This window comes from Anas platyrhynchos, chromosome 25 (genome assembly GCF_047663525.1).
Source record: "Anas platyrhynchos isolate ZD024472 breed Pekin duck chromosome 25, IASCAAS_PekinDuck_T2T, whole genome shotgun sequence".
Taxonomy (NCBI): domain Eukaryota; kingdom Metazoa; phylum Chordata; class Aves; order Anseriformes; family Anatidae; genus Anas; species Anas platyrhynchos.
The window spans coordinates 9,254,049-9,265,431 of NC_092611.1; the positions used below are offsets into that span (position 1 = coordinate 9,254,049).

Here is an 11,383-nt window from a genome sequence, read left to right on the forward strand (position 1 = left end):
GGAAGGAAGCAGCAGCTCCAGGGGGCAGAGGCAGGGACGGGTGGGAGACAGCTCCAGGCTGCTCCCAAGACGGTGCCACTGATCCCCATCTGATAAAGAACTGCAGCCCCCACAGCTGGGGATGCTGCAAAGAGAGATGTCTGTCCGAGCCCTGACCCAGCCGCTGCTCCATCACCTGCACCCCCATGAAATAAAATCCAGGAGCCAACGTGCAGTGGATGCTGAGCACTGTGCACTGCGTGGCAGCATGGAGCTCTGGCCCCATCCTTGCTCCATCCTCACTGCACCCCCTGCAGCACACGTGGCCTTGCTGCTGGAGCCCAGCGAGCCAGGAGGTGAGGGCAGCCCTGGAGCCCCACTGCACAGCCCCAGCCTAGGTCTTCCCCCAGCAGGTCCCAAAGAGCTGTCTGCGTCAAGCACTACCAAAACGTTTATTGGGAGTGCAGGGCAGCCGCGCACACTGGGGACCTCCACAGCCGACCACACACTGGGGGGCTTCCATCCATCCATCCATGCATCCATCCAGAGGTGCACGCCTCAAAACATCTGCTCCAGGGCACAGGCTGAGCGTGGATGTTCCCTTCGGTGACACCGTGCGGCATGGCCCTGGGACAGGCAAGCTCTGGGCGCTCATCAGGTGAGATGAAGAAATCCAGCACCGGTTACTGAGCCAGCAGCTGGGAGATGCCACAACAGGAAGGGGGGCTGCTTTCCTTCATGCTCCACCTCGGGATTCAGCTTCTGTCGCTGCAGCTCCCTGGGACCACAGGCCTGCCCCTCACCACTGCCAAAATCCTTTTGGGGCAGCAGGGACCTGAGAGCGGCTGCACGCAGTTCCAGGAGCGAGTGCTTGCACACACCACTTCCACAGCATAGAAAAATAAATAAATGGGCTTTTATCTCACAGGGAGGAACTTCATTTAAAAGGTGCTTCCTAAGCCTCTCTGCAGATAGGGGAGCAACCACTGCTCCCCCCAGCAGATGCTGGAGCTGCGCCTGGGGGCTCCCTGCTGCACTGTCCCCGCAGCGTGCAGGGGAAGGGGCTCCCTCGCCACAGGCACCCCGCAGCTTTCCTGCTCCTGCTTTCCATCTGCATCTGCCTCCGTGGGTGGGCAGCAGCCCCTCGCCCACCAGCCGTGCCCCTGTCCTGCAGGTGAGCATTTACTTGGCACCGCAGTCCGGACACTTCTATTTTTACAGGACAGGAGCTGCAGGTGCCGGGCGAGGTGGCTCAGAGCTGGCACATCCATCGCGGGCAGCACCGGGCAGAGCCACTGCCGGCCACCTCCAGCCACCTCCCTCGCCCCAGCCAGGGCAGGGGCACTCTGGAGGTGCCACGTTTTCAGTCTGGGCAGTGGCAGGTCCCCAGCAGCGAGGGCAGACGGAGATGTGGGGGCACACAGCTGCTGGCACGTCTCGCCCTGGCAGCAGCACAGTGAGGGGGTCGGTGCCGGCCGGCGCAGCCGTGCGGGTTCCAGCCCGGCCTTAGTCGTTCTCGCTCTGCAAGGGAGAGAGCACAGGGTCAGGTGCTGCGCCCAGGCTGGATCCATCCCCTCTCCATACACACAGCCCCACCAGCCTCACCTCCATTTTGCTGTATATCCAGCTGAGGAGCTTTGTCACACGTGTGTAGACCCCCGGCTTGTTCTTCTGGCCACATCCCGTGCCCCAGCTCGTCACCCCGGCCACGTACCAGCGGCCGTTGTCCTCGCAGACCAGGGGCCCTCCGCTGTCACCCTGGCAGAGGGGGGCAGAAAGGTGAGGAGAAGCAGGCAGCTCTGCCCTGTGTCCCCTGGCAAGGACCCTGTGCCCCTGGCTCACCTGGCACGCATCCTTCCCCCCCTGCAGGTACCCAGCGCACATCATGCGCGGGGTCAGGTAGCCCTCATACACCTTGTCGCTGTTGCAGATCTTGTAGTCAATGAGCTTCACCTCGGCCTCCCGCAGCTTTGGGGAGGTGTTTTCTGCAAGGCAGAGGAGCCGTGGGGCAGGGTGAGCCTCGTCCCCTCATTGCCCCCAGGCTCCTCCAACCACAGCAGAATCGTGCCTGCTCCTTGCAGGTGCTGGGCGCACAGGACCACGCTGTGGCACAGCCAGCATCCTCCCTCACCTTCATTCTCCCTGGTCTTCCCGAAGCCGGTGATGAAGCAGGACCTGCCTGTCTGGAATCGCTGGCCGTGCATGGGGAGGCAGGCCGGGCGCACCTGAGCTGGAGGGAGGCGTGATGAAAACCAGGCGAGGAGAGAGGGGTGAGTCAGCCGGGAGCAAAATAACAGCCGTAGTCACCAGCCCTGCAGCTAGGGAGGAGTGTGGGGCGCAGGAAATGCTCCCCTCCACACCGACCCCGGCCGTGCAGCCCACACAGGGCACCACGAGTGGCACAGCAGAACCCCACAGACCCCCAGCTCCCTCTGCCCCCAGCCCAGAGCCATCGGAGAGCCTCACCTGAGAGCGTCAGCGGCCGGGAGAGCTTCATGAGGGCGATGTCGTAGTCGTCGTGGTCATCGCTGTAGTTGGAGTTGATGATGACCTGGGAGACCGGGATGCCCTCCGTGTGCTGCTTCAGGTCCGAGACCCCCCCGTACACCTTCCAGTCATCCAGAATCTTCATGCTGTTCCTGGGAGGGGGGGAAATTAGCAGGGGGTGAGACGTGGGGGGCACGGGGCTGTGCCCAGCCCAGCAGCAGGGCTGCCCGCTCGCAGCAGCACTCACATGAAGAAGCAGTGCGCGGCCGTGAGCACCCACTGCGCGCCGATGATGGTGCCGCCGCAGATGTGGACGGGCCCGTACTGCACGCTGACCTGCCAGGGCCACTTGCTCACCGAGGTTTCCTTCCCTCCGATGATCCGCCCCAAAATCCGCTGCCCGCAGGCTGGGGGGGAGAGCAGAGGCCTCAGAGAGGGGGCGAGCCCCAGAGGATGCACGCCACAGGTCCCCCCCATGGTGCTTGGTGGCCCAGCAGACACCGTGGGACTGCAATCCTCCTCCCTTTTTTTTGGAAACTGCCCCGTTTGCCCAACCCATTGCAAAAACAGCATGATGAGGCTCCCCCAAGTGTTTATTCGGCCTTGCCTGCCCTTGTCCTTGCGCCCGGCCGGCCAGCCCGCTTACTTGTGCATCGCAGGGAGACGTACTTCCCCGTGAGACACTGGGAGCTGCGGGACAGAAGAGGGGGAATCGGATTCAGCCCCAGCCCCAGCACAGCCCTGGGGCACCGGGGCAGGGCAGGGGCTGCCCGCTACCTGTTGAGGCTCTGCTGGATGGTGTCGCGCTCGTTCGTCACCATGAGGCTCTTGCCGGCGACGTGCAGGGGGACGTATTCTGTCTGCGATGCACTGCGAGGAGAGAGAAGAGAGGCGGTGAGACCACAGCGCTGGGCAAAGCCCTGCTGGGTGAAACGAGGCTGGGGTGAAGAGGGTGGGAGGAATTACTTCTGAAAGCCCAGCTGCCGGCAGGTCTTCCTGGAGAAGGACTCGTTCCAGGCGCTGCTGCACACCGGCAGCCACTGGCTCTCGGTGCTGGAGTAGACGTGGAGCAGGGACTGGTCGGCCCCGAACCGCACTGCGGGGACGGAGCAGGGGGGTCAGAGATCCTCAGCACCAAGGGGCTGCCTGTCCCCGTGCCAGGGAACCCCACCTCCCCGTCCCCGCTGCCTCACCGCAGCCCAGCTCGTCGCTCCTCTGCGAGCAGTCGACGATGCCGTTGCAGCGCACGGGGCTGTCCTTGCAGCTCTCGGCGGGCTCCTTGTACACGATGCCGGTCTGTGACCGCCAGAACATAACTGCAGGCAGGCGCAGGGGCGTGAGGCTGGGACCCACCGCGGGCAAGGTGCAGTGAGCCCACCCAGATGGGGTCAGGACCATGCACCAGGCCTCCCAGCAGCATGGGTGCAGAGCTGCTGCTGGAGCCAGGCTGCATTCTCCAGGGCTGAGGAAGGGCCCCGAGCACCCCCAGAGCCCACCCAGCAGTAATTTGGCTGCACGCCTCTCGCCCCACTTCTCCTTGGCTCCCGGGGAGGCTGCGCTCAGCTTGCAGTGAGCAGAATGTAAAAAGCAGCCGGGCTGCCTGGGGCCAGCCACTTCCCTGGAAAGCTGCGCTCCCTCCTGTCCGCCAGATGTCAGGAAAACTCAGAAAATGGGCAGCGTGTGTCTCCCTGCTCGCCTGCCTGCCCTCCCAGCCTGCCCTCCAGCAGGATGCAGACCCTGCACAGCCCCGAGCGCGTTGGCTGGAGGCTGCGGGAGAGATCCCTGCCCGACAGTGCTGCCCAGAGCCCCCTCTCCGAGCTCTTTCAGCCCCCAGGAGCTCACTCACACAGCAGGATGAGGGCGACGAGCAGCACGATGAGGACGGAGACGCAGAAGATGAGCGCAAGCCGCCGCTGGCTCATGCAGGGAGCTCTGAACATCGAGGATCCTAGCAGCAGGATAGAGGCTGGGTCGGGGGGAGCCACAGCCTCCCTGGAGCACCCAGACCGTGCTGTGCCCCCAGCACCCCTGACACCCCCCCAGCATCACCAGCCGGTGCCAGCGGTGGGCACAGGGATGCATTTTCTGCCTCCCTCCTCCCCTGGGGGGACCGGGCAAGGGGCAGCCCCAGGCCAGAGAGGCCAGGGGTGACCCTCGGCACCGTCGTCTTACGTGTGCTCTCACAGGTCGTGCAGGGGGCCGGGGCCGGGCCGGACTCTGGGCTGTAGGGCTTGAAGCTAATGCCAAGGACGTTCTCTCGAGGCTGCGGAGGTCGGATGCTGAAGATGCTGCTGGCTGCAGAGGCATGGAGGCTGGGAGGGACGCTGCTGGGCGATGCCGTGCTCTGCGAGCAGAGGACACCGCTGTGGCACCTGCTGGGGTGTCCCCAGGGCTGCCACCCACTGCCCAAACCAAAACCAGAGTCCATTCAGAGCCGAGCTCCCCAGCACCGCCAACCTTTGCCACAGGTGGATATTCACCCACGGCACCGTGGGGAGCACGGGGAGGGACTGTGGAGGAACCTCTTTCTGCACCTCATTTGGCAAGGCTGAAAAACTCCCTGCCACAGAGCTCAGCCCCCTGGGGAGGCTGCTGGCCAAATTTTCCCAGCTGATAGCTTCAATCAGAGCAATCAAGTGGGTGTTTGGCATTGGGGCAGTCACACCGTGGCCCAGTTCCACGGGGCTAGTGCCCCAATTTATGCATCTATCTTTAATTAGCCATTTGAAAAATACACTGCAATTTCCAACTGTCATTTAGTAATAGTTAATAATCGGTGTTTTCCAAGCCCTGAAACGTCCTGCACCCTGGAATGCTGTTCTGCCGTTGTGTCACTCCCGATCTGTGAATTCGCAAAAGAAAATGTATTTGTTTCCTCTCCGCCACATTCTCCTCTGGGAGCTCCCCCGGTTTTGATCAGCTCCATAAGCAGGAGCCTCTCGTTTCCCTTTAGAGTCCTGCTGTGTGCACAGCCCACCACAAGCACCGTTTCCTCTGCCGTCATCCTCTCTTTTATAAAATCCCAGGCACATTTTTGGTGACAAGCCGTGGCCGTGCGCCTTATGGAAGTGCAGAGGACAGGGTCAGCCAGAGCAGGGCAGTGACGGGCCGGCTGGTGCACAGCTCCCTGCTGGCTGCTGCGTGCCTCCTCCCCGCCTCACCGAGCCGTGACCACTGCTGGCACTGTGCTGGTTGAGGGAGGCCGGCCGTAAACAAGTGCCAGGCAAAATTTAGACCATGTTGTCCCACAGAAGAGGGGGACAAAGCAGATCCAGAGCCTGCATTTGCTGGCAGCAGAGTGCAGCCAGCTCGGGGACCCAAGCCCCCAGCCTAGGGTGCCCATCAGGAGGTGGGATAAGCACACCCCTCCGAGTCTCCCTCTGCTTTCTGGCCCCGCAGATGCGGATCCCATTTCCCTCTGAGCAGAAAACCCCAGCAAGAAGCTCCTGGGAGAGGGACAGCACGGTGGTGGCGGAGCTCTGGGTGCCACCGTCACTGCCACCCTGTCCCCCTTTCCAGCTGGATTTTCCCTGCCCTCTCGTTTCCTGCTGGGAGCCCAGGGCCCTAATGAGCACGTCGGGAGCCTGCTCAGGCTCGTGCTTTGTAAATACGGCTGTGCCCTTCCTTGCAATGCGGCGCTGTCACTTCCTGGGCATTATCCCCTGAGTCACGCACCCGGCGTGGCCACACGCTGCCCGCACGGGGTCTGCCACGGCTGCCCCATGCTGAAAACCGTGGTGGTGGAGGGGGAAACCCTGAACAGCACTTTCGTGCCGTCTCTGAGCTGTGGCACAGCACCCAGGGCAGCCCAGCAGGAGCACCCAGCCCTGCCGGCACAGACCCGGGGCCGCGGCACCGCACCGCTAACGCCTCCCGGCCGCCCAGAGCCACCTCCCTGCTCAGCATCACCCAGCCCACGGCCACAGCACGCCGGGAGGTGCTCAGCCTGCAGCCAAAAGCCACTGTTCCCCATGGCAGAATTTCACAGCAGCTCTGGGTGCAAGGCAGGGACACCAGCACTGCACCGCCGCGTTCTCCGGGTGAGCCCTGGGCTGGTTTTCCTGAGCAGCCCTGCTGCTGGGATGCAGGCTCTTGCAGAAAGTTTTGCACCATGAAAAGTTCCCGGGCAGCCTTGCACCTGCTGTCAGAAAGCATGGTCAACTCAGCAGGCAAGGCTGAGCTGCAGCAGGCCCCTCACTGCACAAATAAAACAAACAGCAAGTGCCAGAACCCTTCCCAGAAAAAGCTTTTCCCACGCCTCAGTGGGGTTTTTGTAAAAACCCACGGCACCTCTTACAGCTACTGCCACATATCTGGTATTTTGCACGTCTCCTCCTGCTGCAGGTGTAACGTTGCAGTTATCAGATGAGCAGTATCGTGGTGCTGGGAAGGACAGAGCTTGCCATCGCACCAAAAACCCCAATTCACCAGGCAGCAGCACTGCAGGGTGCTGAAGCATCCCCAGCTCAGCACCGACACCCGCTGCAGCTCCAACTGCTCCTGTTGCTGCTGAGCAGGAAGCGCGTGCCCTTTCTTACGCTTGGGTGAACAATCAGCTACCAATTTCCTCAACAGTCTAAAGTCCAATTACTATTAATTCTTTTTTTGAGCTCTATCAGAGGAGCTAACAAAAGTTTTATCAGGGCTCCCAGCAACCAGCACAACTGGTTACTGCTGGGTGGCCACCGGCGCAGAGAGCAAACAGCAGCGGCTTTACAGGGATGATTTTTCTGCCAAGGAGTGTGTGCTGCCCTGACAAGCGAGCTGTAGCTGCTGCCCACAAAGCCTTTACTCATCCTTTGCTGCCTTTTGAATAAAAGTCAGACTCGGAGCAGCACCTCTCTCACACGTGCGGCTGTGGTTTGAGCCATTTTTTTTCTGACGTCCTCGCTGCAAATGTTCCATTGGCTGCGAGAGCTTTTCGCGCTGTTGTGGCTTTTAGCCTAAAAGTCAGGCAGATGAAGGAGAGCCGGTGATTTCCGTGCTGTGCTGCAAGCAGAGGTGGGGGCTCGGGAGTGCCCCAGCAGGGACCCAGCTCTGCCCCTTGCACGGCAAGAAGGAATCGTGCCTGGCCACACACAGCCCACGGGGCAGCCTGCACACACACACAGCACCTCCTGCCTTCTCCACTCAGCTCTGAGCAGAGCTGTGGAAAGCACCCCAGCCTCAGGCATGAGCCCTGGGGCCATCCATCCCTTCTGGGGGAACCCAGACCCTGCTCGCCTGGGGATGGAGCCCCCAGACTCATGCCAGGCTGCAGGTCCCCGGGGAAAGGCGGGCGGGAGGCTCGGCACCCAGGTGCGATGGGGAAGGAAGGGAGGGAAGCGAGAGCAATCAGCTGCAGTTTCGGAGTGGGAGGGAGAGTGGAAGCACCAGCAGTGTTGCAACAGGAGCCGAGGCCCAGCAGCATCCTGGAGGAGCATCAGGGTTGAGCAGCCAGGCAGAAAAACAAAGCATCGAACCAAGCAGCAAGAGGCCCGGCTTAAATAAGCTGCAGGGAGCTGCCTGAATGGGCGATCATCTTTCCCAGCTGAGCCCTCCTGCCACTTCTCACAACCCCTCCCTGCTGCCCAGACCCTGCTGCCTGCAGGGAATCGCCTTCCACCTGTCAGGGGGGTGCTGATTTTCTGTGCCAGCTCAGCTCGGCGAGGGAACAACGGCGACATTGTCCCCGTGCACCTGGGAGCAGCCCTCCCGAGCCTGCAGGTGCCTCTGGTCCCCTCGCAGCACCGTGCTCCTGCACAGGGCTCTGTGTTTCCAGCCTGGGAGAACCCAAATCCGAGCTGTGTCCCACCCCAGCTCACTGCTCACCCCCCAGCTGTGGGATCCAGGTGCCGCAGAGGGGCCGCGCAGGGGGAAATGAAATCTGGAAGCATGCAGGGGGCATTTTGCAAGCGCGGATGACAAGCTGTGCCGACTGAGTCAGCCCAATTGGGCCAGGGACAGGTCACCTTGTGCCAGAGAGCGCAGCCCTGCAGGCAGAGATCAGAAAATGTTGCAGGGGGTGAGTAATCGCTGCTCACCCCATTCCACAGGGGGGCAAACTGAGGCACGGGCAGCTGAAGTGACTCCTGCAGTTACGGAGCTGAGGGTGCTACCCAGGGCTCCCAATGGCCCGTTTAATCCACGCCACTGATCCCAGGCGGCCCAGGGATGCCCAGAACTGGGCAATTTTCCCCACGTGCAGGCATCCACATCCCAGCCTCACCAAGAAACCATGCGGCTGCCAGCTCTGGGTGCCGCTGTCAGACAGAACCATGCAGCGAAACGGTGCTGGAGGCGGGCAAGCCTGAGCTCGGGGCCTCGGCAAAAGGACAGGGCTGCAGGCTGCCCGGCACGACAACGAGCTCAGGATGCGGCCGCGGCCTCTCCCCATGCTCCAGGCTGCCTCTGAGGCACCCGGTGCCGGGGGGAAGGAGCAGGGTGACCTCTCCTGCAGGTGCTGCCTCCCCTCCAGCCCCGTCCCTGAGGCTCTGCACGCTCAGGCTGGTGCTGGCGCAGCCGCAGCGCTCGGTGCACTAATTACCCAGCACCGCGCCTGGGCGGGCTGAGCCCCGTGCCGGCCGGGGATGTTTTCCCCATGACGGGATGCTCGTTGCACCCCGGCGAGGCCCGGCAGCCGAAACCGAGCCGACCCTGAGCGACCCGACCTGTAAAGAGCGAGGGGAAAACTGCCGGGAGAGCGGCTCAGGGAGGGCAGCCGGGGCCACCCGAGTGCTGCCACCAAAACCCTGAGGGCTCAGGAGAGTGTGGCCCCTGCAGGTGTCATCCCAGCCCACCAGGCTGCCACCAGCCGGTCCCCGCCCTCCACAAGGCACCCGAGGCACAGACCCCTCCTGGCTGGACTAGCAGCGGGGCCGAGGGTCCCTGACACCCCTCCGACAGCACAGGGCTTGCGCCGGGGATGCTGGTGGCTGCCATCCTCCTCCTCCTCCTCCCTCAGCGCACCCGAGCCCCCGTGGGCAGCTCTTCGCACTCCTTCCCCCGCCGTGCCCGTGCCTTACCGGCGAGGTTTTCCCTTCCATGGGCCGCTGCGGGGCTGGGCTGGGGTCAGAGCTGCGGCACAGCCATCCTTCGGTGCGCAGCACGGCGCCAGGTCAGGTGCGCGGGGACGGGGCAGGAGCTGTTTGGCGAGCGGGCTCGTACGTCAGTGCCAGCGCCAGGAGGGAAACCAGTCCGACCTGCCCGGCTCCACCGCTGCCTCTTTCCCAACTGCTGCAGGCACGGCGTGCAAAACACCTGCCCCTGCTCCCCGGGGAGGAACCGGCCTCGGCCACGGGCCAGGGTGCTGCTGAGGGCTGGCCCCGGGGGAGTGCGGATGCCCACCGGGCACCCCAGGCATCGGGGCTGCCACCAGCTCCTCGCTGCTCTCCTGGCTGCTGCCTGCCCCATCCTCCCTCCCCGTGCCTCCTCTCCTGCCCCTGCTGAGCGCTGGGAGCACCGGTTGGGGACAGGAGGGGGTGCACGGCCCTGCCAAAAACCCCCTCCTGTGTCCCAGTGACCAGGCAGTCAGAACGCCATGTTGCAAGGGCTGTGGGATGCCACCTCGTTTCTCTCGAGGCTTTTTCACTCATCTGCTGGTGGAGCGATGCTCTCAACTTGTGTGTGGAAAAAGCAACGGTCTTTGGTTTCCTCTGTGGGTGCAGGCTTGGAGATGCTTTGCTTTACCCGGAACGCACATTTGGGGTAAACAGGAACACAAAATCTGGATGGAAGGAAGAAGACCCAGCTCAGCTGGCTGCTCCCTGACGTCCAGGGGGGGCCGGGCTGAGGGAGCAGCACCAAGGCCAGCTGCACATTGGCCCCGGTGCGGGATGCAGGAGCCCAGGGGCCAGACCCTCATCCCTCAGTGCCATGTCCCCAGCCCCGGCTGCCCCAGCACTGGGCACAGAGGGGATCAAGGAGGCCGTGGGGAGCCTGTACCTGGATCCCTGATGCTCGGAGCTGCTCCATGGTCTCTGCTCCCCACCACGCAGCAGGGAGGAACGATGCTGCAGGTCCCCAAGGTGCTTTACATGCCCCACGCTGCTCCCAGCCCCGGCCGGGGTGCGCAGCCTTGGCTGGAAGAGGTCAGTGTGAGAAAAGCCAGCGCTCTCTTTTCCAGGCACGTTTCTCCCAGCATTATTCATAGCATAAATCCCTTATTCATCTGGCTCCCCACCCACACGTGCCCTTAGGAAGTGCAGCAAACAACCAGGGCCACCCAAGCTTGGAGGATGCTAAGCTAAAAAGCCCCCTTGATTCCACAGCCCGCGAGGTGGGGTTGGGACCCGACTCCCTGCCTGATCCCCCCTGACCATGCAGGACTGGAAGCATTTTGCCTGCTTTGTGCAGCCCCCCAGTGCCTTCCAGTGCTCTGCCCTGCTGTGTGCAGGCAGGGGAGATGCTTCCCCCTAGGAGCTGAGCTGGCCCCAGTGCCCTCGCACCAGGCACCTCCTCTTCTGAACAGCGGCTCCGAAATGAGCTCTGTGGCAGCTCCGGGAACGATGCCTTGCTGTTTTCACTACAAAGTCACTTACAGAAGGCAAGTTACAGAGAAGTGTGCACCTGGGCTTGACCCCAGCAACCTTGTGTTAAATGCCACGCTCACTGCCACGCTCACAGCCAGCACCCTGCTGCCGAAATCCCCGCATCTGCTTGCTGCTGGGAGCCCTGCTGCAGCCCCCCTGCCCCAGCCAACACTTTGACCTGTTAATAATGCACGGGGAGAGCCCGAGGCTGCTCTGCTCCCTGCTCTGACCTCGAAGCCTGAGGGAACTGGGGATGTAAGGGGAAAACGCGGCTCTCCCCATGGCAGTGCTGTGCCGGCACAGGACCAGTCCTGCAGAGGTGGGCTCGGTGCTCGCAGCCCCCGTGGAGCGGTGCTGAGGGTGCGAGCAGTGGAGCTGGGCAGGAGCAGGGCACCTGCAGCTCCCGG

At 62.9% G+C, this 11,383-nt stretch overlaps 1 protein-coding gene across 4 annotated transcripts; it reads right to left on the reverse strand.

Annotated features, from left to right (window-relative positions):
- Positions 1 to 412: 412 nt before the first annotated feature.
- On the reverse strand, positions 413 to 9,837 carry TMPRSS13 (transmembrane serine protease 13). 4 transcript variants are annotated; one of them, XM_038167482.2, is made up of 13 exons: positions 9,471 to 9,837; positions 4,639 to 4,810; positions 4,313 to 4,414; positions 3,660 to 3,782; positions 3,433 to 3,562; positions 3,244 to 3,336; positions 3,113 to 3,156; positions 2,714 to 2,873; positions 2,446 to 2,618; positions 2,111 to 2,209; positions 1,822 to 1,964; positions 1,585 to 1,737; positions 413 to 1,500 (listed from the first exon to the last, which is right to left on the reverse strand). In XM_038167482.2, exons 1-13 carry the CDS (start codon positions 9,489 to 9,491, stop codon positions 1,486 to 1,488), a joined length of 1,428 nt encoding a protein of 475 aa, XP_038023410.1. In that variant the 5' UTR covers positions 9,492 to 9,837; the 3' UTR covers positions 413 to 1,485. The 4 variants fall into 4 exon arrangements, with proteins under 4 accessions (XP_038023410.1, XP_071883819.1, XP_071883820.1 ...); XM_072027718.1 differs by lacking the exon at positions 9,471 to 9,837 and adding an exon at positions 7,690 to 8,029; XM_072027719.1 differs by lacking the exon at positions 9,471 to 9,837 and adding an exon at positions 4,924 to 5,823 and having other exon boundaries at positions 4,651 to 4,810.
- Between the last annotated feature and the right edge of the window lie 1,546 nt (positions 9,838 to 11,383).

Coding starts and splice junctions, on each gene's coding strand:
- TMPRSS13 (XM_038167482.2), bottom strand. CDS start 9,491: ATGGAAGGGAAAACCTCGCCG. Junction 4,811..9,470: donor TGGAAGGGAAAACCTCGCCG/GTAAGGCACGGG, acceptor CTCTGCTCGCAG/AGCACGGCATCGCCCAGCAG. Junction 2,210..2,445: donor CCGGCCGCTGACGCTCTCAG/GTGAGGCTCTCC, acceptor GCCTCCCTCCAG/CTCAGGTGCGCCCGGCCTGC.